Source organism: Hakea prostrata, chromosome 8, assembly GCF_041222555.1.
Source record: "Hakea prostrata isolate BN-2017 chromosome 8, UWA_Hpros_2, whole genome shotgun sequence".
In the NCBI taxonomy this organism is placed as follows: Eukaryota; Viridiplantae; Streptophyta; class Magnoliopsida; order Proteales; family Proteaceae; genus Hakea; species Hakea prostrata.
Window position 1 is genome coordinate 14,950,000 of NC_142607.1, and position 23,967 is coordinate 14,973,966.

General features: G+C 39.3%; 3 protein-coding genes across 4 annotated transcripts; 2 read left to right on the plus strand and 1 right to left on the minus strand.

Annotated features, from left to right (window-relative positions):
* Positions 1–1,000: 1,000 nt before the first annotated feature.
* Positions 1,001–8,075, minus strand: LOC149007202 (protein-L-isoaspartate O-methyltransferase 1-like). The gene is made up of 4 exons (XM_089165545.1): positions 7,668–8,075; positions 3,905–4,175; positions 2,178–2,342; positions 1,001–1,725 (listed from the first exon to the last, which is right to left on the minus strand). Exons 1-4 carry the CDS (start codon positions 7,974–7,976, stop codon positions 1,475–1,477), a joined length of 996 nt encoding a protein of 331 aa, XP_089021671.1. The 5' UTR covers positions 7,977–8,075; the 3' UTR covers positions 1,001–1,474.
* A 26-nt stretch (positions 8,076–8,101) lies between these two features.
* LOC149007203 (sieve element occlusion protein) lies at positions 8,102–14,131 on the plus strand. Its single transcript, XM_089165544.1, is given in 7 exon segments — positions 8,102–9,585; positions 9,745–10,382; positions 10,527–10,639; positions 10,977–11,104; positions 11,214–11,411; positions 11,413–11,706; positions 13,141–14,131. Coding segments are annotated over 7 exon segments (2,166 nt in total). The 5' UTR covers positions 8,102–9,420; the 3' UTR covers positions 13,771–14,131.
* A 5,476-nt stretch (positions 14,132–19,607) lies between these two features.
* Positions 19,608–23,126, plus strand: LOC149007204 (protein SIEVE ELEMENT OCCLUSION B-like). 2 transcript variants are annotated; one of them, XM_089166871.1, is made up of 7 exons: positions 19,608–20,073; positions 20,206–20,281; positions 20,392–20,840; positions 20,927–21,036; positions 21,158–21,300; positions 21,408–21,899; positions 22,213–23,126. In XM_089166871.1, exons 1-7 carry the CDS (start codon positions 19,667–19,669, stop codon positions 22,834–22,836), a joined length of 2,301 nt encoding a protein of 766 aa, XP_089022997.1. In that variant the 5' UTR covers positions 19,608–19,666; the 3' UTR covers positions 22,837–23,126. The 2 variants fall into 2 exon arrangements, with proteins under 2 accessions (XP_089022997.1, XP_089022996.1); XM_089166870.1 differs by having other exon boundaries at positions 19,948–20,039; positions 20,179–20,281; positions 22,213–23,123.
* Positions 23,127–23,967: the final 841 nt, after the last annotated feature.

The window sequence follows — 23,967 nt, forward strand, 5'->3', positions numbered from 1 at the left end:
TTTCTGATATTTAATTTGTCGTGAAGCAATTTGTGAATCTTGTTTATAAATATAGTGGAACTAACTTCTCTTATTTTCTGGGAAATTGAAGTACTAATTAACTTGAAGAAAATTAAGTAAAGTGTTCCACCGCCTATTTAATATTTCGAACTGCACCATGAATACTTTCCATAAGCAGTTCGATTTCCATTCTGTTTTTGTTCATCATTTTGAGAACAAAAAGCAGCTTCCATTTCAATGCGACAGGATCTCGACTTTTTGAGACAGTGGGTTTGTTGGACTGTCCATTCTGAATTGAAGTTACTTTAGTTTCTATCCTTTTCTTGATAAATATCAATTCTTTCAAATGTCGACCTCACCTTTATCTTCACCAGGAAGATGGGGATGGGGCTGGAAATGGAGGAAAGTTTGAAAAACACACTCTTTTCTTCTTCACAAGAAGAAATGGAAACTTTCTTGTTCTATCAAATGGGGCTGGAATGGAGGAAAGTTTGAAAAACACACTCTCTTTTCTTCTTCACAAGAAGAAATGAAAACTTTCTTGTTCTATCAAATGGGGCTGGAAATGGAGGAAAGTTTGAAAAACACACTCTCTTTTCTTCTTCACAAGAAGAAATGGAAACTTTCTTGTTCTATCAAATGGACTTTCTTGTTCTATCAAATTTGTAGATTTTCTTTCCTCAAGAGAAAACCCAAAAGCCACTATTTACCTTTCTTTCTCCTTTATCAAGATCCTAGTGCATACATATTTTAGGCTTAATTTCAGCTATTGAAGAGGAAGACAAGGCACTAAAGTTGAAATTTATTGTCTATTACATTCATACCTTATTTGTTGAATTTGTGAGTTGTAAGATTTGCCTTTTATCAAGAGAAATGAATGTTTTTTTCCCCCATTCTTTGGCTTGAAATGCCTTGTCCATTACCAGTAGGACTTGTTGGCCGATTTTTACCCTTTGGATCAGGGAGCTTTGGGCTCAGGATCCTCTGTATTTTTCTGGTGCTTCTCAATAAAAACTGGTCTACCCAAAAAAAGAAAGTCAGTGATACTATTGATTTCATATGGGTTTAGAATGGTTATACCAAACACTCCAATAAAACTTCACATGGGTATGGGCCAGCACTGTCCAACATCCAAACCACCAATAAATTTGTGGATGAAAATTTCCAGTCCTTTTTGGTATTAATTTTCATTCTAATTTTTTTTGATAAATTTCATTTTGATTGTGTTTCATGTATATTCTGAAACCTATTTTATTTAAAATAATACAAAAAACTTGAAAATCTGTGATAGACTTTTCAGATCTACATACCCACAATGGGAAGTAGATTTTCTTGATTTTGAGTAGAAAACACAGCATCCTCACAAATATACAAACTTGCAGAATTTACAAAGGCTGCTTTACCTGGATCCTTGGGAAGAACATTTGATACTGCATAGACAATGTAGTTTCAATCAACTCCCCAACTTCCACTTTCAATAACCACGCAGTTGATCTTCTCGACTTGTCAGCGGAACATATTGAACCGATGTTTGAGTCCACACACTGACAGAACCATCAAGCTTCTTGTCTACCACTTTCAAATCCTGGAAAAAGCTCCCAACTGGAATCACCATTCTCCCACCAGGCTTTAATTGATCGATAAGATGTTCTGGGATCTCTGCAGCAGCTGCTCCCACATGGATGGCATCATAAGGAGCAAACTCTGGCCATCCTTGCCTGCCATCTGTGACAATGAAGCACTGTGTTTTGATCAAACAATATCTTACTATAAATCAATTAATGTGAGCATCTAATGTGCTATATAAACAACCTGCCTTCAGTAGCATCACCTAATAATCAATGGTCACCACAGCAAAACTCTCTATTGCAAGGCATGTAAATGATAGTTAGCCTGTTATTTGATGACCCAAGGATTTTACCCAGAGTTCTTGGTATCAAAATCCGAGTAACATGTTTTGAAGTATCAGGATCATATTGGGTAGATACCAATCTGGAGTTGGTATCAACGGACACTGAAATGAATTTTGAGCAGCAAGTCAGATACTACGTAATTCCGGATCCAACGGATCAGTTGGATCCACTGAGTCTTGTCCTTCCCCCCCCCCCCCCCCCCCCCCCATTTGGGTAATGCATGTTTCCATGTTGATTATATTTAACAGACGGGTAAGAACATACCACCAACATGTACAGAAAGTGAACCTCCCTTCAGTAAGGGAGCAGCTTGGCTTTTATGGATATTTTTTATGGACATGGCAACCAGCTCAGGAATGTGTTCTACACCCACTGCACGACCTTGAGGTCCAACCATCATTGCAAAGCATGCAGTTAAGTACCCGGTACCTAAAAAAATCACAGCAAACAAAGATTTGATAGATGTAAACTGGATAAAATATCCTGTGAATAAGTAAAACAAATTGATGGCATTTCAACACAACCATTTAACAGATAGCAAATTGACTTTTCATACCATAAAAGAGCCTAATAGGATACAACGGATATCCATCCACAATGGGTAGCAAGCCTGTCCATATACGTTTTACATAGGACATATGAGAGTTAACTTTAACAAGGTCGGCAAAGTTGGCCTTCACAGAACACCACATGATTGGAAGTGGCAGGATGGTACGAGTATTTAAAGAAACTCCACACTCACCCTACTAGTCAAGCTTTAGCCCAGATAATGATGGTATTCACTACTCATATGTCATGTTCTAGTTGGAAGAATAGAAAAGAAAGTAGAGATTTTCTTCTGGAGAAATAGCTGAGTGGTTAATAGCCCCAGTCTTAAAAGCCAGCATAGTTCTTTATTCAGAACTACTGAGGGTTCGAATCCTTCTCTCTCCTTTTGCTTTCTGAATAGATTTTACCTGTATTGTTGTGCCCAGCAGTATCATTAAGGGAATGGGTCGTCTATCTCACCTAGCTGAGACAGAAAACAAGGAGGAGAAAAGATAAACTGACTAATGAGTTTTTGAAGAAAAGGATAGCTTTCAAAGCCACAAATAATACCAAAACATGCCATACAACGGCCCACCCCGGCCTTACGGGCCCGGGGGAAAGCTCCGGCGGGGGGGGGGGGGAGAAAGGACCCGGGGCCAGCCATGGGGGGAGGGACCCCGGCGCGCCCCGCGGGAACAAGCCCCCCGCCGGGCCCAGGCGGGCCGGGGTCCCCCCACCCCGTCCGGTATTGGTCCCTGTATGGCTTATTAATAATTTCCCCAAAAAAAATTGTGTAATTTAAACCTAGGGGCATTCTTGTATATTCGTATTGATCTTAAGCCTATAAAACATCCACTTCAACTAAAAGGGTGAGGTGGGGAAGGGTCTTTGATCACATTGACACCCATGTTTGTCACATGGTAGCCGTGAATCATTAAACCCATAAGCCACAATATTATTTACTAGGAGAACATTTTCTAAACAATCTGATTAGCTTTTGAACAATGAGGCCCATTTATTTGAGCCAACTGTATGACTGATGATGCCATCCTGCCAAATGGATTGGTCAAGCAACCTTTCCTCGCGTTTGTAGCTGTCAATGAAGGGACCCTTATGGATTAAACACAACAGGACATGCACATACAGTCTTTTTCGAGTTGTAAGCCTTGTGTTAGGATGGCTGTACACCTTTGTACTTAATCTTCCACATTTAGCAGAGGATAATCCAAGCTAAATTTACACCCATTTCCAGGTGCAAACTAAGCTGAGATAATCTTCTGATGAGCTTTTTACCATATATAATGTGAATATAAGAGTAGCATGCCAGAGCATGAGAAATACTTTAGCAGAATAATTTATGAATGAAAAATCAATTAGCTCAAATAGACTATAATTTGAATAAAGAATAGCATTTCAGAGAATGAGAAATAGTGTACCAAGAATAAATGGATGAAATATCATACCTGAACCAACATCCAACGCACGCATGCCTGGCTGCAAATTCTTCTCCAACAGTTCAAGGCACATGGCATGCATATGAGGTGCAGATATAGTGGCATTATACCCAATCTGTGCAGGGCTGTCAGCATAAGCTGGGACTCCATCAGGCATGAACAATCCCCTATCAACACTTTCCATTACTTCTGCCACCTTACTGGATCTAATCATCCCATACTTCTGCAAATGCTCTATTAATCCTTTATTCTTGTCAATACCACTTCCGGTACAGAATCGCTACAGAATTATTGTCAGGAACTTCAGTACAATATTTTTCATTGTTGGGCTTAGTGTCTGAAAAAAAAGTCCAACAAAAAATGAAACTAATACACTTTTCTCCATGGCAGGATTCAGTGAGAGGGTTCTAGATGGCAAAAATGAGGAAGTGCCAGAGAGGAGTTTATCTTAAACTACAAGCGAGCAACATGGACTGTTATAACTACTTTCTAATCTAGTGAACTCAGGTGGATATATTTATCCAGTGGAGAAGTATGTCTTTTTCTTGTTATTTATTGGGGTCCACTAGACCCAAAATTAAGAAGTGCTTGATCAAACTTGTAATACGGGCTAAAGACACTCTACTCAGCATTTGTGATGAACATACACATCAAGGAATTTCAATTGCTATCTTTATTAGGAAATGGATATGGTTATATCATCCCTTTCTGAATTTTGATGATGTGATGTTACTATGAAACCTTGGGGGCACACAAGGAATCCACATGGAGTAGAAAGGAGTGGACCCACTTAACCCAAATGGAGTCATGCTTTGAGGTGATTTTTCAAATGAGGTTAAGGAGGCAGGCTAGATTAACATCAGTGATCCGGTGGATTCCAAGGCCTCCTTTGTTGGGCGACAGATAGTACGGAAGGCCTTGTCTATGCAAATGTTGACAGTATGGCCCTTATCCACTCCATGGCTAACTGCTACTTGTAGGTTTTTCGGCGCATGTTCTTCTACTCAATAGAAGTGTGGTTAACCCAAAAAAAAGAAAGGAAAAGAAAAGAAATACTAGATTGAATGGTAATAATGTAATATATTTGAATGACTATGCTCCCCTCCCATATATCTTTTGGTTTGATGAGAGAGAGTTGATAATTGCAGTGTTTGAAGGTGTGCCAAGTAGAGCCTCCACTACAAATTTGAGGTTCTCGATGGGAGCATGTCCAAGAGAAATTCATAGTTACTTGGTCCTATCGGACCCCGTTATCCTATATGTCTCTTCATTTTCCATCTTACTAGCATTTTCCATTTTTGATATGCGTCTATAATAATATCTAGACCAAATCGGACTCTTTTTGGACCGTCCCTTATCCCTTCCAACCCTTCCTGGACCTAGAGGAAACTCCTTCTCAGGCCCCGTGCTCTCCCTACCATTACCACCTAAATTTCTTCGGGCCTCTCCACTAAATTCTTAATAGATCCGTGGCATCCGATGGTTATTTCTCCTCACTCTTCTTCCCCCCCCTGCACTGTCTATGACATCCGCATCCCTAAGTCATCCCTATTATCGGTTTTCATCACCGACTGTTCTGGACCTCTGCCCCTCACCCTAGTCTCACACAAGTCTGGAATTCCCTGCCCCCCTTCATCCCCTCCGCCCATGATACATTAGTTTGGCTCCCCTCAACCTCTAAATCCTTCACCACGACTTATGCTTGGAACTTGGTTCAATCCCCCCCCCTTCCCCCCACCCCTTCCCCCACCTGGCCCCCGGTTTGGTTCATAGGTCACATCCCCCGGCACGCCCTCACCCTTTGGAGAGCCCTAAACCATGCTTTCCCAATCTAGGCATTCCTTATCTCCAGCCACATCCCTGTGAACCCCAATTGTATCCTTTGCAGGACTGGGACCGAGGACATTGAGCATTTATTCTTCTCCTGCCCCTTCTCCAACTCCCTCTGGAGAAAAACCCTTGCTTACATTTAGCCCCGCTCCCGCCGCTCATTTGGGTTTGATTGTGACTGGTCTTGGATTTTTAGTAAATTCCCAGGTTCTTCTATTTGTGACCGGATAGGTAAGCTTGTCTTTGGCACTATGATCCACCATCTCTAGTGGGAGCGGAATCTCAGGCGTTGGACTTCTAAATCACGATCTCTTGATTCGATTTGGAATGCAATTTATTTTGATGTATTGGTTAGAGTCATTAGTTTTCCCCATCCCCTGGTTGTTGATTCCCCTAGGAACAGGCTCATTGTTGTCCCCTGGGGTCTCAACTCCCAAATCATCCCTTTTCCCTGATCCTTCCCAGTTTGGATCATCCTAGCAGTTCATTTTTTGTTTTATATTATTATTTATTCGTCCAAAAAAATAAAATATCTAGACAATTTATTTATTAACTATCTATCGCTAGACAAGGTAACCCTATTTTGACTATCATGATCTCAACTAATATCTTGTGATTGCAGAATAGCATGAGGCTGATGAACAGGGTGGATTGACCTGCAATGATGTTGATCAATTTAAAAAGAAGTGAAAAAGGATTTAGAGAGAGATGGGACTGGGAGGGGAAATGTGGCACTCCAGCCACTTTTCATCTTCACACTTGAAAACAGAATAGAAACTTGAACTTCTAACTCCCCCCCCCCCCCCAAAAAAAAAAATTCCTTGAACTTCCTTTTAAGGTAAGCAGAACATAGAAGGGAGAAAAAAAATTACCAACAAAGTGATTACTCAAGAAAAACTGTCTGATAAAACCCATGAAAGAAGAACTGAATAGTTAGAGTTTCAGAAAGTTACAAAGAAAACCCATGAAAGAAATGGTAAATCAGTAGAGGATAAAGTTAATCCCACAACAACCCAAAAAATCCTCATATTGCCGTGATCTCCAATAGATGACTTCCCTCACAGGATGCATATTAGCAGTAAAATTGGTGAAAAATTTAAGCATCCGCTGCTCAACAGGAAATTCATTTGTTTTCTCGACAAAAGTCTTATGACAAGCCATGACATTCATCTTTCAAAGTCTGTCTTTCTATCAGAGCATATGTTCATAACTTAAAAAAAGAAAAAGAAAAAAAGAATAATAATAATTAAACAAAGCCTGCAGCTTTTATCAAGAAAATTGTGACATTCAGCGAGTTTCTGAAACTCGTCATTTTGTTAAATTCGCCAGGTGTTGGAATTAAAAATAGGGTTGATTCACTAACATTGAAAAATTGAAACTGACCACGTAAGGGTTTAGTGAGAAGTATCCTGCATATTGGGTTTGCACCGCTATGGTTCATGGGTTGGAGCTTTCAATTTGATCCTGGGGAATTGATGCTTAAAGTAGAGCCAGCTTTGCCACATCACTAGTTAGTCACGGTTGGAGGCGGCTTTCAATTGCGATGGCTTGGTTTCAATTAGGGTTCTGGCTTCAGTTAACAGACTTACGGCAAAATCCATCTATGGCTGTAAGTTTAAGAAACTTTGAAACCAGATGAATACCCAGCAATGAGTGAAGGTGGAATTAATGCCTTAATGGAGGTATCTTCCATCGAATGATTTGATTTAGTAATAGTTTATTTGTTTATTTTAAAGATACAGACTGCTTAATCAAGAACCAATCACCGTATGTCTTTGAATTTCATTCCTTTCCTCTGTCAAAGGAAGCCGAGAGGGAGGGAGGGAGGGAGAAGAACTAAAGATTCATGCGGATTTCAAAGTAAAATTAATAAAGAAACGAGACAAAGCATAAAAAACAGAGTATGATATATTATTACAGAGTACAGAGAGGAAAGAAATACCTCCATTGGTAAGAACAGAAAGTTCCCTCTGCAGAACCTATTATTATCAGGAGGCAAAGACGGGGAGTGATTGAGATGAGCTGAGATGGTGCCGACAAGCGGTGGAGGAAGGCGACGATGGAGGAGGCCAATGCTCAGCAACTGTTTCAGAGGCGCATAAAAGCTGCAACCATGAGCAACCATAGAGGGCTGCATCCACACTCTCGCAGAGTCTCCCATTTCACTTTCGAACGCTTCTACCATGCACCCGACACGAGGCAGAGATATTAACACTTGGATGCCCACGTGTCGTAGCTCAGCTAATCCCATATCCACATATGGGTTTCTGGCTTCTCTAGCAAGGTAAGGGATCTTCCGGATTTCAGATTGGGTTTCGTTCTTCGGCTAAGTCAAAGTGGCTAACCATAATTGTCTATTGAAAGTAAGTTTCAGAATATATCCTCTTCCTTTATGTCTTTATCTTCCTTCCCATGCGTAACAACTTTGAAGCTAACAACTGAAATAGTATCCTGTCTTTTAAAAATCTCCTCTTCCTTTAACTTTAATTGAAGTAACCATTTCTACAGTTTTCCATTGAGAAAATTGGGGATTTAGAAAATGGATTTGTGAATAATCATCCATGGAGAAATTGGAATCTTGGGTAACTTGATATAATTGTTCAACCTTCTCACCTAATACCTTGAGCTTCTTGATTAGATGAACACAGATTCTCCATGTACAGGGTCTGAAGTTACTGGGTTAGCTCAGTTTGTGAGTTTTAAGCTAGTTGCAGCTAGGGTTTGTTACTAATTCTTGCTTCACCCTTCGCACAACCTCCCACAACGAATCCCCCAACCCCAAACCTACAAAGAAAAAAGAGTGGAATTGAAGAGAAAAAGAAAAAGAAAAAGAAAATCATAAGATCCTGTCTTCCTCGAACAACAATGAGCAAAACATCAGAGTAAAAGAAAAAGCAATGCCCTTCCTTCCCTTGTTAAAGTAAAGTTAGGAGAGTGATTATACAGGACAACTTAAAAGGAAAATCAACATATTGTAACGTTTGAAAGCAGCACTACTCAGATCTTCAATTGATCATTGTTGGGCACTTTTTTCTCAAGATAGTAATATTGAACCAGAATAGGTATGTGAATCAATCACCATGTTGATGTGATAGAGAACTTTACAAAAGAAATAAAGCTAAAATTCTCTAGCTGAATGAAATGATGATAGTAATGAAATCAGAATCTCAAACATAAGACTGCAGGTGCTTAAATCACTTCAGTATGAGTTAATTAGTTGTTCTTGAGATTCCCTAAACAAAACTAGAATATTTCCGTTAAGGGCAAATGGTTTCTCGAAGGGTGTGGGACAGACTAGGACCATCCTTTAGAAAAGCATTCAATAAAAACTTAAAAAGGAGCTGGAGTCTAAACCAAGGCCTCGCATCTTGTTCCTGTCTTTCATTTAGGTTAATAGGTGGTAACTTTCTTCATCCTTCATAGATTAATGTCTTCGTACTCACAGCAGATCAGTATTCAAGAATTTTCTAAACAATAATGAACACCAGAAGACTCTAGTTCAGATGCATTACATGCACAAGAACATGAGGAACAGGGATTTATTTATTTTTGCTAGGACAAAGATTTATAATCAACTTGATTACTTTGAATAATGAAAGTAGATTCATCCTGCTTTACTCTTCTATAAAGTAGGGGTGTAAGCAAACACAGAGGACCATGTGTTATTTCCATGAATTAACTCTCTCCTCCTGAACATGCAATCGATTGCTTATCCACGTTCCAAATGTTCTTCTCGATTCCTAGAGGATGTTCTAATTAAGAAGATCCTCCTTACACATGACCCTGATGGTCGTCGAATTGATTCTGAATTGCTGCTCCAAATGATGGAGAATGTCATGTATTATGCTACCACATCAAATGTACTAGCATGATCCCTGACCTTGCATATTCTTTAACCATTTCAGTGAGTTGATTTTTATAGTAGTGTAGCATAACTGGGTAATTCAAGCAAATTCAAAACAGTCTAATCAACTAATTAAGCAGAGACAGTAAGCCCTGCAATTTTGTTATGTTTTCAGGTTGGTGGATTAGATATACCAGCTAGTGCAGTTACTGCAGTAGAGAATTTATGCGACACAGGAATAATTGGCTCAGATGAATCACTTGGAACTACCATAAATAGGATCTCATATGAAGTATGTTTCTCTCTCCCCCTTTTCCTTTCCTTCTCTCTGCCTCCATTAGAAACTCATTACTGCCCAATTTTACAGATATTGTGCAAATGCTCTGGAGATGGAGATTTGCAGGAAAGATTGCTGTCTGTTCTCGAGTTATTGGGGAGTTATACATGGGATGCGAAATTGGTTCTAGTACTTGTAGCTTTTGCTACAAACTATGGGGAGTTTTGGCTTATTATGCAGCTCTGCCCTCTTAATCCCTTGGCTGTATCAGTTGCAATGCTTAAACAACTGCCTAGTGATTTGGGTGTCTTCAAGCAACGGTTCAAGGCTCTGACCTCTCTTGTTAAAACCATGCTGGAAGTGACTAAATGCGTCATCAGGTTTGAATATCTGCCACTGCAACATGTAGAGCTGGAGCAAGAAACAATGATTGCTACCAGGTCTCAGATCTATATAGCAGCCTATTGGGTCATTCGAAGTGCATTGATCTGCTCCTCTCAAATTACAGACTTGGTCGCTGCAAAACATGAGCAAGAGCATGTTCCTTTCCCTTCATCCTTTCCAAACTGATAACATGGTCCTTTTCAATTTGTGATCTTGTTCATGTCAGCAATGAAAATGTTCCTATTTGATTACATATTTCTTTTAATTAACAATAGCTCCCTGTGTTCGCTCTTCAGGCACTCAACATCAACAACCATTGCAACTTGGGAACTTTCAAGTTTGGTCTGTTGGGTAAGCCACATCTATGATAAACTTAGAAGGCAGGTGGATTTGTGCTGCAATCAGATAGGTTGGTACTCAGGGTGATTTAGAAGCTCTAACATCAGTATGGTTACTGCTAGTGATTAGGTGTTTTATGGATCTCTAATTTGAGTACCACTTACCAAAGGAATGCCTTACAGTAATTCAAAGCGGGTCTAGTTATTAAATTGTTATATTATTTACCAAAAAAAATTAAATTGTTAGATTAGAATTGACCCCATGACGAATCCTCATGACCAGGTTAAATATCTGCATATTAGGATCCAATCCCTCTCTCTTTGTTAACAGGGATGTCCTTAAGATTATTGACAATGTTTTGTAACATGAATTTATTAGCTAGTGATTCCCTTAGTTATATGACACAGAGGCAAAGCTGGATAGGAAGCTTTCGGATCTCTTTAAAGAAACCCATGTTGACAACCAGGTGATACTTCAGAATTTATTTGCTCTAGAAGATGACTTCCCACTGAGACGTGGCAATGCACAAGCAAAGGTCTGGTTATGTTAGGAGTTTGGGTGAAAGTAGATTATATCTTTTTAACATCTAAGGATGACATTGATTTACCTTTTTCCCCCTAATACTCCAATGTGATTATGTTCAGGTTGCAGTATCTGAGCTAATAAATAAAGAAGTAATTCTCTTTGTATCAAAACCTGACATAGGTTCTCTGGAGGATTTGCTATTACTGGTGCAGCAAACGTATGATCATCCACAACAAAATGAAATTGAGAGACAGTACGAGATCATATGGGTTCCTCTCCCATGTTCCAGCAGATGGACTGAGGGGGAAGTGAAAGAAGTACCATCAATTATCTAATGCCTTACCATGGTATTCGATATGCAAACCATGGAGACTTAATGCTGCAATCGTGAAATATATTAGGAGAGAGTGGCATTTCATGGAAGAACCATTAATGGTGGCCTTGGATAGGCAAGGGAGAGTAAGCTCATCTAATGCGATGGATATGATATGGATATGGGGTGGCCCCAAGGCTTATCCTTTCTCAGATGCCAGGGAACTGCAACTCTGGGAAGAGACAGGGTTGTCGCTGCAACTTTTGGTGAACGAAATTAACCCCTTGGTGTCCTACTGGGTATGCTTTTTCTTAGTGTCTCTCGCCTCTCATACAGTTAATTCTCACTTATTCGTTTGAATGTTGAATAAAAAAAAGTGAAAAGAACTCTGCTGAATACTTTCAACTAGGGCTAGCAAAATCTGAAATGAACAGGACATGCAAAATCGATGTCTATGTTGGGTGGATTTGTGGGGGTATATTTTTTAGGTAATTTTCATGTCAAACCCACGACAAAAGATAACTTGAAATTTTCTCCTTGTTTTCCTACCAGCCAAGCTTCTCTGCACCATGATAAAGAGGAATCTCTACATTGATGTCCATTGGTACCATTAGTTGCATTAAGAGGGATAATTTTGATTTTGTTGATTTGGATGGGAATGCAATGATGACCTGTTATATATGCCTCAGATTCTTTGCATGGTTTGAAGATTGACCTGTTCCAACATACTGTGTTGCCAACCTAACGGATCTTTTTCTTTTTTTTCTTTTTTTCCTTTCTTGTGATCTGTGATGGTATAAGTAGCAGAGGGATTGGGCTGTGATATTGGGGGGGGGGGGGGGGTGGGGGTATGACCTGACCCAAATATGGACCTGTTTGCCTGCTTAGTATGTAAGACCTCACTGTTCTTCTGCAAAGCATATGAAATTTTGGGTTATCAGTATTGGGTTTTGTGAACTTGTAAGTTGTAATGCATTTTTGGGTGTTCTCAAAAGATCTCCATCATAATTTTCTTCTGTTACATAGTGAGAATGTATTCAGCTTCGCCTATGGACATAAACATAGTGTAGGTGTGTGAATCATGTTAAAATCTGTGTTGCCTTAGATTTGTTTTCTTTTTTGTTTTTTCTGTTAGCTAGTATTCATTTGACAGACCCAATCAATTAGTCCCATCACTAGTGAGAATTTTTTTCTTTCTCTACCAAATAAAGAAATTAGGATTTTGCCATTGGAAATTGAACTGTATGTTGTCAAGTCATGAACACTGACAAGTATATGAGCTCAAGCTCATGGCAGAAATTGATACAATCCCACATTCAGTTGTGTGGACCTTACTGCTCAAACAGTCAACCAACATGCATTTACCGATTGGGCTTCTTCTTTCAGAAAGTGAGGAACACTGACAGATTTGCATGTTCCCATTTCTCTTTTAGTAGTTTTTGTTGCTACCATCTATTTTGTTCATACATTAGTTCTCTACCTTGTATTGAATCTTTGCCATAGAATTTCTGAGATTGAGAATGCTTGGATCCCCTTTCTTGAACCCCAGAGCTTTCCTGGACTAGCTTGGGAAATTTATATATAATCATGCTTGGAAGAGCATTACTGTTGTTCTTGGAAGAGTTTTATCAATTGGTTTAATGTTTTCATCTGTTACTGAATTTAGTCAGTCCTAGATTAGGCTTTTATTTTATAAGTATGTTACGCCTAACAACTCAATGATATGATCTCAGGTAGAAGAGAGACGAACAATTTGCCTATATGGAAGTGATGATCTTGAGTGGATCAAAGAATTCACTCTTTTGATGAAGGAAATAATAAGTGCAGGTGTGAAGCTAGAGCTGGTGTATGTTGGTAAGAGGGACTTTGATGAACATACAAGGAAGATTATGGACACTGTTGCTGAAGCAAAGCTTGGTGTCTCTCTCTCTTACCTAAAGATGCACTTCTTTTGGCTTCGTTTAGAGAGCACGAAGAGATCAAAACTCAGGTTAGGAAGGACTAGTGATGTTGATGGTGTCTTGAAAGAGGTAACTTCATTGTTAGATTCCAATGCTAGTGTTGATGGCTGGGCTATAATGGGAAAAGGGTCATCTGCAGATGTTATAAAGTTTGGTGGGAAGCAGCTCATTGACTGCTTGAAGCTTTTCCATTCATGGGGGAATGATATAGAGAAGCTGGGTTTGTTGGGTGCAATAAGAAATGCTCTTGAAGCACCTTCAACCCCTGCAGTCAAGTGCCCCTGTAACCACTTCAGTATCATTCCCTATGATGAAGGCTTAAGCCAAGAGGCTCAGATTTGCAGAGACTGTAAGCGTCCTCTGGAGAAGCACATACTCTACCAATGCATTGTGGCTGAGTAGGGCAAGTCCAAGAGATAAACTGAAGTTTTAAGAATGTCAGTTAGGTACCAGAGGCAGATTTATTTATTTACTCTGCCTAGTTGCATGGGAGGTGGGAAATTTTTGGATTTTCTGTAAAATGCATTTTACTTTCTAAGGAAATATTTGCATTTTTCTCGCAATAACATTAGACACCAATTGAAAATGAGTCAAATGACATTTCCTATAGAATACATTTTACCTATCCACGTGAGTCCCAATCCACCCCAATTGTAAAATTTATTATGGCTTCATTTGTTGCAAGGGAGATTAAAGGTAAGCATAGAAGTTCAAACATAAGAATGAAAAAAAATATTTGCATTCTCCTCATGTTCAAACACACACACACAAAAAAATTAAACTAAAATAAAAGACTTTTCTTATAAATTAGAAATGCTCCTGGTGCTTAACAAGCCTATCTCAGATTTTATGGAGGAATTTGATGGTGAAGAAGAGACTTGTATGTTCTTTCCTTTGAACTAACCCACGAAGAAGGAATCTGATCATGAAGGAGAGAAAGGAAAAACCCTTGAAGAGTATTTGGAGTCTAAACCCAAAGATGTCAAGGCGCTCAGATCCCTCATGAAGGTTAAGATCAAAGCACGCAAGTTTCAGGAAGCTATCATGGTGATTGATAAATTGATTGGAACTGAACCGCCAGAGAGGGAATGACCTTTATTGAAAGCCCATATTCGAATCACAATTGGGAGGTCGAATTGGCCATGTTAGGGTTCAAACATATTATCTCTGAGGATCCCCTTTGTGTTGAAGCATATCATGGTCTAGTAATGGCACCTCCCAGACAGAATCGAGTAAATTGGAAGACGTCTTGAAAAGAATTGAGAGTGCAATGGTTAAGTGTAAGAAGGAGAAGAGGAAGGAGGATTTCAGAGATTTTAAATTGTTGGTTGCGCGATTAAGGTCATTGAGGATAACTACATGGATGCTTTGAAGGTTTTATCAAGAGCTTGTGGTTTTGATGCCCCTCTCACCACGCCTGACTACTGGCGTTACAGATTGACGAAGGTGCACCCGTTTGGCACTCACAAAGTTAAATTGGATGTCGCAGTGGGAGTTTCAGCAAATGCTCAGAGCTAAACAATGATATAGAACTCTAACATCTTCGACTCATTGGGCAAATTTTTTTTTTTTTGGAACTGAGGTTCATCCGGGCAAGCTTGCGCGCACCACGATTTACTTCCTCAGGGAGAACTTTATGTTAATGCCGCCGAGTGGGTGGGAACCCAAGACCTCCCCTAGGGAAGTTGAGTCATGCAAGTTTAGGAGAGTTTCCCAACCAAAGCCTAACGGAAACCACTTTCGGTTGAGAAAGTTAAAGGGGTAGTCTTCCAAGAGGCAGTTGCTCCAGTTGACTAACCGCCCCTACCCAAAAAAGGGCGTTTTCAAGATTTTCACTTTGGAAGCCGTATTTTATTGTTCTTTTGCCTCATAAATGAATTGTTTTTTTATTATTGGAGACTGACAGCACAAGGGGAGTGGAGAACTTTGGAGTTGGTGAAGTCTTTGACAAATTGGGTGTGCTAAAGCACGAACCAAGTGCTATTCATTGAGATATTTATGCTAGTAAATGACATTGATGGTGGTGGTTGTGGTAGTTGTTAGAAATTGATTGTTGTTTAATGTTTCTCTACATGTTTCCCAACCTCATTGAGTAATAGATTGTGTCAATCTCCTCATTTGAGTTCGATTTCTCATCTTAGAGATGCTCACAAGACACCTCTCTATCAACAAATTGGGGATGAATGAAAAGGGGTTTAGTTGGGTATTTTGGGGAGTGTTTTTGAGGCATTGTTACTATTCTATTGCTGCTCCAAAACCCTAAAAGTTAGGAATCCGAAATGAGGCAAGAGAGGAACCAAAGTTGTTTCACACACGGGGGGCGGTCGACCGGCCCCTCTCGGGTTCAATCGGGTTGTGATGTTCGGTGCTTGTCTAGTTTGATCCCAAATGTTAACCCCTATATTCTCTTTATAATTGCTGGGTCCGGAGCGATTATTTGGCTTTATTTTGTACACAGTTTAATCTCCTTAGGGAGTACTTATGCTGTGACATATGAGGGATACAATGTTATTTATTTGCATATTCAATTTATATTCTATCTCATACTATGATGTTTTCTTGTGTGTGTTCTTGTGATTGATGTTATAGGGCATGCATGCATGGGTGGCAACATAAATTTACTTACTTATATTATTCATTTATTTATTTTATCTCAAATTATATTGTGAAGATGATATGTTGGAAATTGGGTGGTTATGCATACATATACATCTAGCAGAATTTGTGGGTTTGCCCATTGCTTTGGTGCCTTTACATTCACATAGATATCATGTGCATTATTTGTAGGTGTCTAGATGCAACGATAGGTTAACCCTTTGCTACTACCCATTATGTATGGCATTGAAGTTGAGTGACCCGTGAAAGTAGTGCTTGGGTCCTGTGGTGTCCAATAGAGGTAACCAATACGTGAAGAGACACAAGCACTATCATATCATATAGTGCTAAGGTTGCATATGTTGAGGGTTATGCTTGTGGTCGTCCACTAAAGGTTGCCAGTCCGTGAGGAGACACGAAAAGCGTCCACCTTGGCATATGTGTATGATCACAGGATTATAGAATGTTAATCTAATAGAGGTAGCTAGTCTATGAGAAATAACATTCTTAGGTAGAGAAAGATACATGGACCAACAAAGCACTAGGCATGAAGGAAGGTATCTGGATTATATGTAGTATAAGATATAGATGACCTTGCATTGGACTATGTTTATCCCTGACATGCACTAGTTCTCATACCAATGGTGTGGTGAAAGAATGTGGCTCTAACTTCCAGCCATGTAAATGGATGTGGACCGTAGCCCTATATCGTAGAATCCTAATAGAAGTAACCAGTCCGTAAGGGATCAAAGTGAAGAGACTTCCTAGAGAATTTTGATGCTACGACTTAATGCGTATCTGTCAATAGAGATTAGCATTGGTTAGAGTTATAGGGACATACTTGCATATATGCACTACTTCATTTTGTTGTTTTTGCATCTCATGTTTGGCACATGTGTAAAATGTATTATATATAATTTTATTGACTTCATTGAGTTTGGTGGGACTAATTCCTCAAGAAAAACTTTTTTTTTTAATTTAGATTCTTTGACAAGTTGTGAGGACTCCATTTTTCTAGAGAGTTCGACACTGGGGGAGCCCTTTAATGAATCAATGGGTGAAGACACCGAGAATTGTGCCCTTGTGTGGACTGCTCCTGTGGAGTCCAATGGCTGGAAAAACTTATTTAGGAATGTGGCTTCCTTGGTTGAGATTATTTATATTTTCTATTTGGGTATTAGGCAATACTGCTAATCACACACACTTAAAATTCTTTTCATAGATATGATAACTTTTTTAGACTTCCGTTGACTTTAATTTTGACTTCCAATTTAGATAACTGTAACAACATTATATTTAATGCCTTAAAAATGCTTGCTCTTTGAATATGCTATTGTGCATAATGTGGTTATAGATTGGCCGTAAACCAATATCCTTGTGGTGTTTTGGATCACATCTACTAATATTCAAGTAAGTCTGATATTGGCTAGGTGGGATGTGACAGTGTGAGTGAGAGTGAAAGGACATCAAAGTCATTTTAGTGCATAAGGGGTATTATGATTCATCAACATTAAACTTAACAGTCAAAGGGTCAATTTTAACTATAGGCTAGTTTGTAATTTTATCAAAACAACCTAGAGTATGTAATCTAAAATATTTTCCACTTAGGTGGGTAGTCCAGAGTTTTAACCCAACTTAAGTGAGTGCCCTGAAATAAACTCTTAGTTTTATATAGCTCCATTTAATTGCAAGGGAAGTGGGGAAAGTTAACATTCTCTATAAGATGTGTTCCACTTCCTAAGGAAATATTAATATTTTCCTTTCAATTATATACATAAACTGGCATTTTCAATAAAATACTTGCATTTTCCTTACAACCAAGTTTGAGTAAGAATTTCTACCAAAAAAAGTATAGTAAGAAAAAACTTACCAAAAAAAGTGTAGTAAGAAAAAAAATCATCTATATGGGCCTAGGGGATGGGAAGGGAAAAAGCATAGAGTTTTAAATCTAAGATTTTCATACATTTACTGTGTTTACATGAGAGATTGCCACCACTATGTCAGAAATACATCTATGAAAAATAATAGATTAATAAAATATAAAATCATGTTGATCACCATAGCCAATAAACCCATAACAAGACCATATATTATGTTTAACATTATTGAGTTTAGGTATATCTGGATTGTATTGGATTAATTTCCGTTTGTGGATCAGTTTTACTTGGGTTGAGTCCTTTTTTGTTTCATTTTATTAAATACCAATCGAAAAAAATTAAAAAAAAAAAAAAATCAATACTTGTAATCAAAATCAAAACCAAACCAATAGAATCCATTCAATTTGGATTAGTTTCGGATCTGATACACATTTGTTACCTCAATTCATGGTACAACATAACAAATTACAGAGGTTCAAAGCTCGACTCTCTAAAAGATTGGTTCAGTTAGCAATGACCAAAACATCTTTGCGAGTGATCAAGATTCAAGAGTTCAATTACCCTGAGTATACCCCTCTTCCCAAGAGTCCAAATCCTCTTCATCTAGCCTACCATTCACCCATTAAACCATATTCACATGACATTAGTGTATAACCCACACAACCACACTCACCCCCATGCTAGGTAGAAATAGACTGGATTTCACACTAATGTGAGTGTAACTATATAGACAGAAAGATAAGTTAAGTCTTATATTCATGTGAGTGTGACTATATAAAACTATGGGTTGAGAGGCAGGTTACATGGAGGGGTCGTGCTTCAGTGCTGGGCATTAAATGTGCAGCACGGTGAAGCGCACGGTCGAGATCAAAATCTCGATCGAAATTTCGATCTCGACCGTGCGCTGCACATGCTGCACATTAAATGCAAGTCACACTATACATGGAGAGGATTCAAATTTTCTTTCCAACCCTAATTAATAATATATATACAAGGACTCAAAAAAAAAAAAAGAGAGGATAATAATTAAAATTCCAGAATCAAAAGTCGCTTTTAACTGAATCGGCTGACTCGTATCAGTGCCGTATTTGTACTTAAGCTGTCTAGTATGATAGCAAAGATTTAATTCCATTCGAGAAACAATTTGACAGATGACAGATAGCAAAGCGTGAAGCACGCCCACTTTAAAGTTTAAATTAGCAAAAGGGAGTCGTGGGTCCTACCAAAAAGCTGAGAATTAAAATTATTTGTCTAATGGAGCGGATAAGATACTTTTTTTATTACCAATAGCGGATAAGATATGCAAACATAAGCATATGGATTCTATCTGAGATCAGCACGACTCTATCTTTGCTTTGTTCTTCGGATTTTACTTTAATAAGGTAGATATATAGATTAGATATTGTCAGTTTGTTACCACTTTTGGAATAAAATACAGCCCAAGCTCTGTTTGTTTCATCTTCCTCACCAAGCTGGTTCCTGAAGCCCCCACCTTTGGTCTAATTATTGAACTTTAGAATGCTGTTATATTACTTTTCTAGAATCAATAAAATCTCACCAGCAAGTAATCTTTTCTTTTCATGTGCTATCCAAACATTTCTTTTCTTAGGATCCAGTCACGAGAATTTCTCTCGCCCCATTTGGAAGCAAGGAAGTAGATTCAGTTTTGCTTTATTCCAGATATCTCTTCCCTCCTCTCAAGTGATCACCAAGAGAAACAAAGCCCATCTTCCCATTTGTAGTGACTATATATAGAGCAGTTCCCAGTGTTTCTTAGCCACCTTGTAAGAGAAAAACAAAAACACACAGAAGACGAATTTTAGGAAATGGCAGGCATTCCTTCACCAAGGACTCCACAGAGAATGATGATGGAACCACAGCAGCAGCAGCAACAACAACAACAACAACTCATGGTGCCGCAGCCGCAGCAACAGCAGCAGCAGCAGCAACTGCAACAGCTAGGAGACGTGATGCACAATATGGCTTCTACTCCTCGACATGGTAGGATTCCGAGGTCGTTGAGGGGCGAGCGCCATATGTTCACAACCTCCGACGATAATGTTATGATGAAACAGATTCTGGCCACTCATGCTTACGACGGCCGGCAAGTTGACGTGAAACCTCTTCTCCAACTCATCGAGGAAGTCCTCCTGCGCTCACCCGCTACTGCTACCGATGGAATCCCTCAATCAACAACAAGTATATATCCTCACAATTTGGCTTATTGGTTAATATATTAATCTCCTTCATTACATATTCTATCATTGTAAACTCACATCTGTGGATTGTAAGCTACTGCAAAAGGTACGTAATATGTGGCTGTTCATAATTTGTGCAGGCACTGACGCCAATGGATAGCTTGGACGAGAAGATCCATCAAGGAATCTTTCGTTGGAATGCTTGAAGCATTGTCTTACACCATACATAAGATCTCGTCCGAGGTTGAAGCATTCTCTACTCTCTATTCATTCCATACAATAAATGTTTGAGAAAAAAAGAAAAGACAATGTAACCACCTTGCTGTTCTTACGTACCTTGTTGACATTGGCAGCTAACGTACAAGTGCTCGGGTGGGGGAGATGCACACTCGACCACAGTAACACTGTTCAACATGCTGTCGGGCTTCGCTTGGGATGCGAAGGCGGTTCTTGTTTTAGCTGCCTTTGCCGTTATCTATGGCGAGTTCTCCCTGGTGGCGGAGCTTTACTCAACAAACACATTGGCGAAATCGGTATCGCTGCTGAAGCAATTACCTGACATAATCGAGTACTCAGACTCGTTAAGGCCCAAATTTGAAGCTCTAAAAGCACTCGTTAAAGCAATGGTGGACGTGACAAAGTGTGTCGTGAAATTCAATGAGCTACCACCTGAGTATATCTCTCCAGATGAACCTCCCATGTCGGTGGCCGTCGCCCACATCCCCACTGCTGTTTACTGGACTTTCAGGAGTGCTGTTGCCTGCACTTCCCAAATCATTGGCCTCATTGGCTTAGCTCATGAGTTTGTCTCCATCTTCATCTCTGCTCCTCCTCCTTCATTAGACTTCTTTAACTCCGATTAGCTCATTGCAATATTTATGATGACAGGTACATTCCTTCTGCTACCGAGGCTTGGGAGCTGTCAAGTTTAGCCCACAAGGTCAATAACATCCATGACCACCTTCTCAAGCAACTAGCTCTCTGCTATCAACATATTGGTGAGTCGTGAATTATGGGTAGCAGTACTACTAGGAAGCATCTTTGAATTTTTTAAATTATGTCCATGCATTTTGCTTTCCAAATTCTCTTACGGCGGTGGTGGCGGTGGTGATGGTGCAGATGAGAAGAGACATGCCGAAGCATACCTAACACTTGTGCGGCTCTTTGAAACGATCCACATTGACAACATGAAGATTCTCAAAGCATTGATCTATGCCAAAGATGATATGCAGCCGCTATTCGAAGGCTCCACAAAGAAACGGGTTTAATTATATCGTCTCCCTCCCTCTTGTGCTGCATTATGGTCTAATTAATTAATGAGAACCATCAAATACTGATCTATTTCTCTGTTTTTTGATAACACAAATAGGTTGGGCTTGAGGTTCTGAGGAGGAAAAATGTATTACTACTGATATCTGACTTGGATATCTCCCAAGATGAGCTATCAATTCTGGAACAGATGTATAAAGAATCCAGGGATCAGCCAACAAGGCCAGAGTCACAATATGAAGTGGTGTGGTTACCAGTTGTGGACAGGACTTTGCCATGGACAGAAGCGAAACAGACAGAGTTTGATAGATTGCAATCGAGAATGCCGTGGCACTCTGTTCACCATCCATCCTTAATTGATCCGGCAGTAATTAAGTACATTAAGGATGTGTGGCATTTCAACAAGAAGCCCATCCTGGTGGTGTTGGATCCACAGGGTAGGGTTGTCAGCCCTAATGCCCTCCACATGATGTGGATCTGGGGAAGCCTTGCCTTCCCTTTCACTTTCATGAAGGAGGAAACCCTATGGAAGGAAGAGACCTGGAGACTTGAACTACTAGTTGATGGCATTGATCAAAACATACTCAATTGGGTAAGCACCATGTCATTTATAATTTTGTCCTTGTTCATCACCTTCCTGTTGGGTATAAGCAGATCTTTTGTGTCTTGGGCATGGACCCACGCACACCCGTAGGATCTAGAGTCTTAGTGTGTTTTTCTTGTACTTTTTCATTACATATTTTGATGCGAAGCCCATGTGGGACCAGTTATAGGTCTCATTTTAATCGTGGGTCCCACACAAATATGTAGTGATCACTTGATAAAAAAAAAAAAAAAAAAAAAAAATCTTCAATCTTACGTACAATTAAATAATCCTTTTGTCTCATAAAATCTTGATACAACAGATAGCGGAAGATCGATTCATTTGCCTGTATGGAGGAGAAGACATTGAGTGGATCAGAAAATTCACAGCGGAAGCAAAAAAAGTGGCCCTGGCGGCTAGGATCCCATTAGAAATGGTGTATGTGGGAAAGAGCAACCCAAGAGATAGAGTAAGGAGAAACATTCAGGTGATAAACACAGAGAATCTGAGCAAATGTTGGCCAGACCTTACATCGATTTGGTTCTTCTGGATTCGGCTGGAGAGCATGTGGTACTCCAAGATCCAACATGGAAGAACCATTGAGAACGATAGTATAATGCAGGGGATTGTGACCATGCTCACCTTTGATGGTAGTGAGCAAGGATGGGCTTTGATCAGTAAGGGTTCTGGAGCGACTGGCATGGCTAAAGCCAAGGGGGAAATGATCTTGGAATGCTTCAAGGAATTTGATAGGTGGAAGGAACACGTAGACGAAAAGGGTTTTCTGCCGGCGTTGATTGATCATGTAAAAGAGCTGCACACCCCACATCACTGTAGTCGTCTCATCCTGCCAGGCACTGTCGGCGGGATTCCAGAGATGGTGGTTTGTGCTGAGTGTGGCCGCGCTATGGAGAAGTTTCTCATGTATCGTTGCTGTACCGATTAGATGCTCTGACTCCATTAAATCGCTTTTCTTATCTACCGCCGTTGCTATGGAAGCTATACTATGCGGCCGGTGCAACCTTTTCGTATAAAACCCCTTCCTTGGTGGGCTGGTTATTTAAGTTTTTTTTTTTTTCTTCTTTCCAGAACAAAGTGTGAAATCCGATGTGTGCTGTAATAATTGTTAATTCATCAAGAATTAATAATATTCTTGTTTGATATAATTTGGTACAAAGCATCCACCACCTCATGAAAAATTCAAACCCATCCTTAATCATTTGAAATCTTTGGCGAACCAAAAGGCACCATCAATTATTATTATTATTATTATTTTTTTTTGACAATTTTCATTATTTTGGGATGTTTGATATCTATTTTATTTAAATCCTATCATATTTGGTAGAGTGGTAGAAATTATTTTATTTAAATCCTATCATATTTGGTAGAGTGGTAGAAATGCAGACTTCTTAGTAGAGATGTTGTGGGTTTGATCCTTGCAGACAGTGTCTCCCCTTTCAGAATGTAATCAAGATGCGCCAAAGCTGGCTCGGATGAACCTTTTGCAAAAAAAAAAAGAATATAAATTCTTTCCCCTCTGAAAAACAATTCATAATATCCTATCTTTTTTTTTTCCTCCTTCAAGAGTGTCTAATGCTTTAGCAGACAATCAAACACCTTGGCTAGAAAGGCCCGGTCAGTGTCGAGTTTGACTGTTTGGCCCATTTCCTCTCCTTGGCTTGTGGATTTCTTACCACCCGGTTGTTTCACTCGATAATTTTTATTAATACAGTTTTATTACCAAAATATATATACATAAAAGAATTGAAAGTGTGGATATGCTTCTAGTATATTGGTGGCAACCTCATAGATAGAGCAACTATCTATTTCTAAGATAAATTCATAGCTCTTGGGCTTGAATTTCTTTGTCCTTCCACACTTTCCCCCAACCCCAATTCTCATCACTTATGCCTCTAGATTTTAAAAAATAAAAATTGAGGGTGTAATAGTAAATATGTATTTTTATTTTTCATGAAAACTCCATTATTTCTCCTTTTTCTCACTCTCAACCTCCAATAGTCTGTTCTTAATTTTTGTTATCATTTTTTTAATTTAATTTTTTTCATTTGATATACTA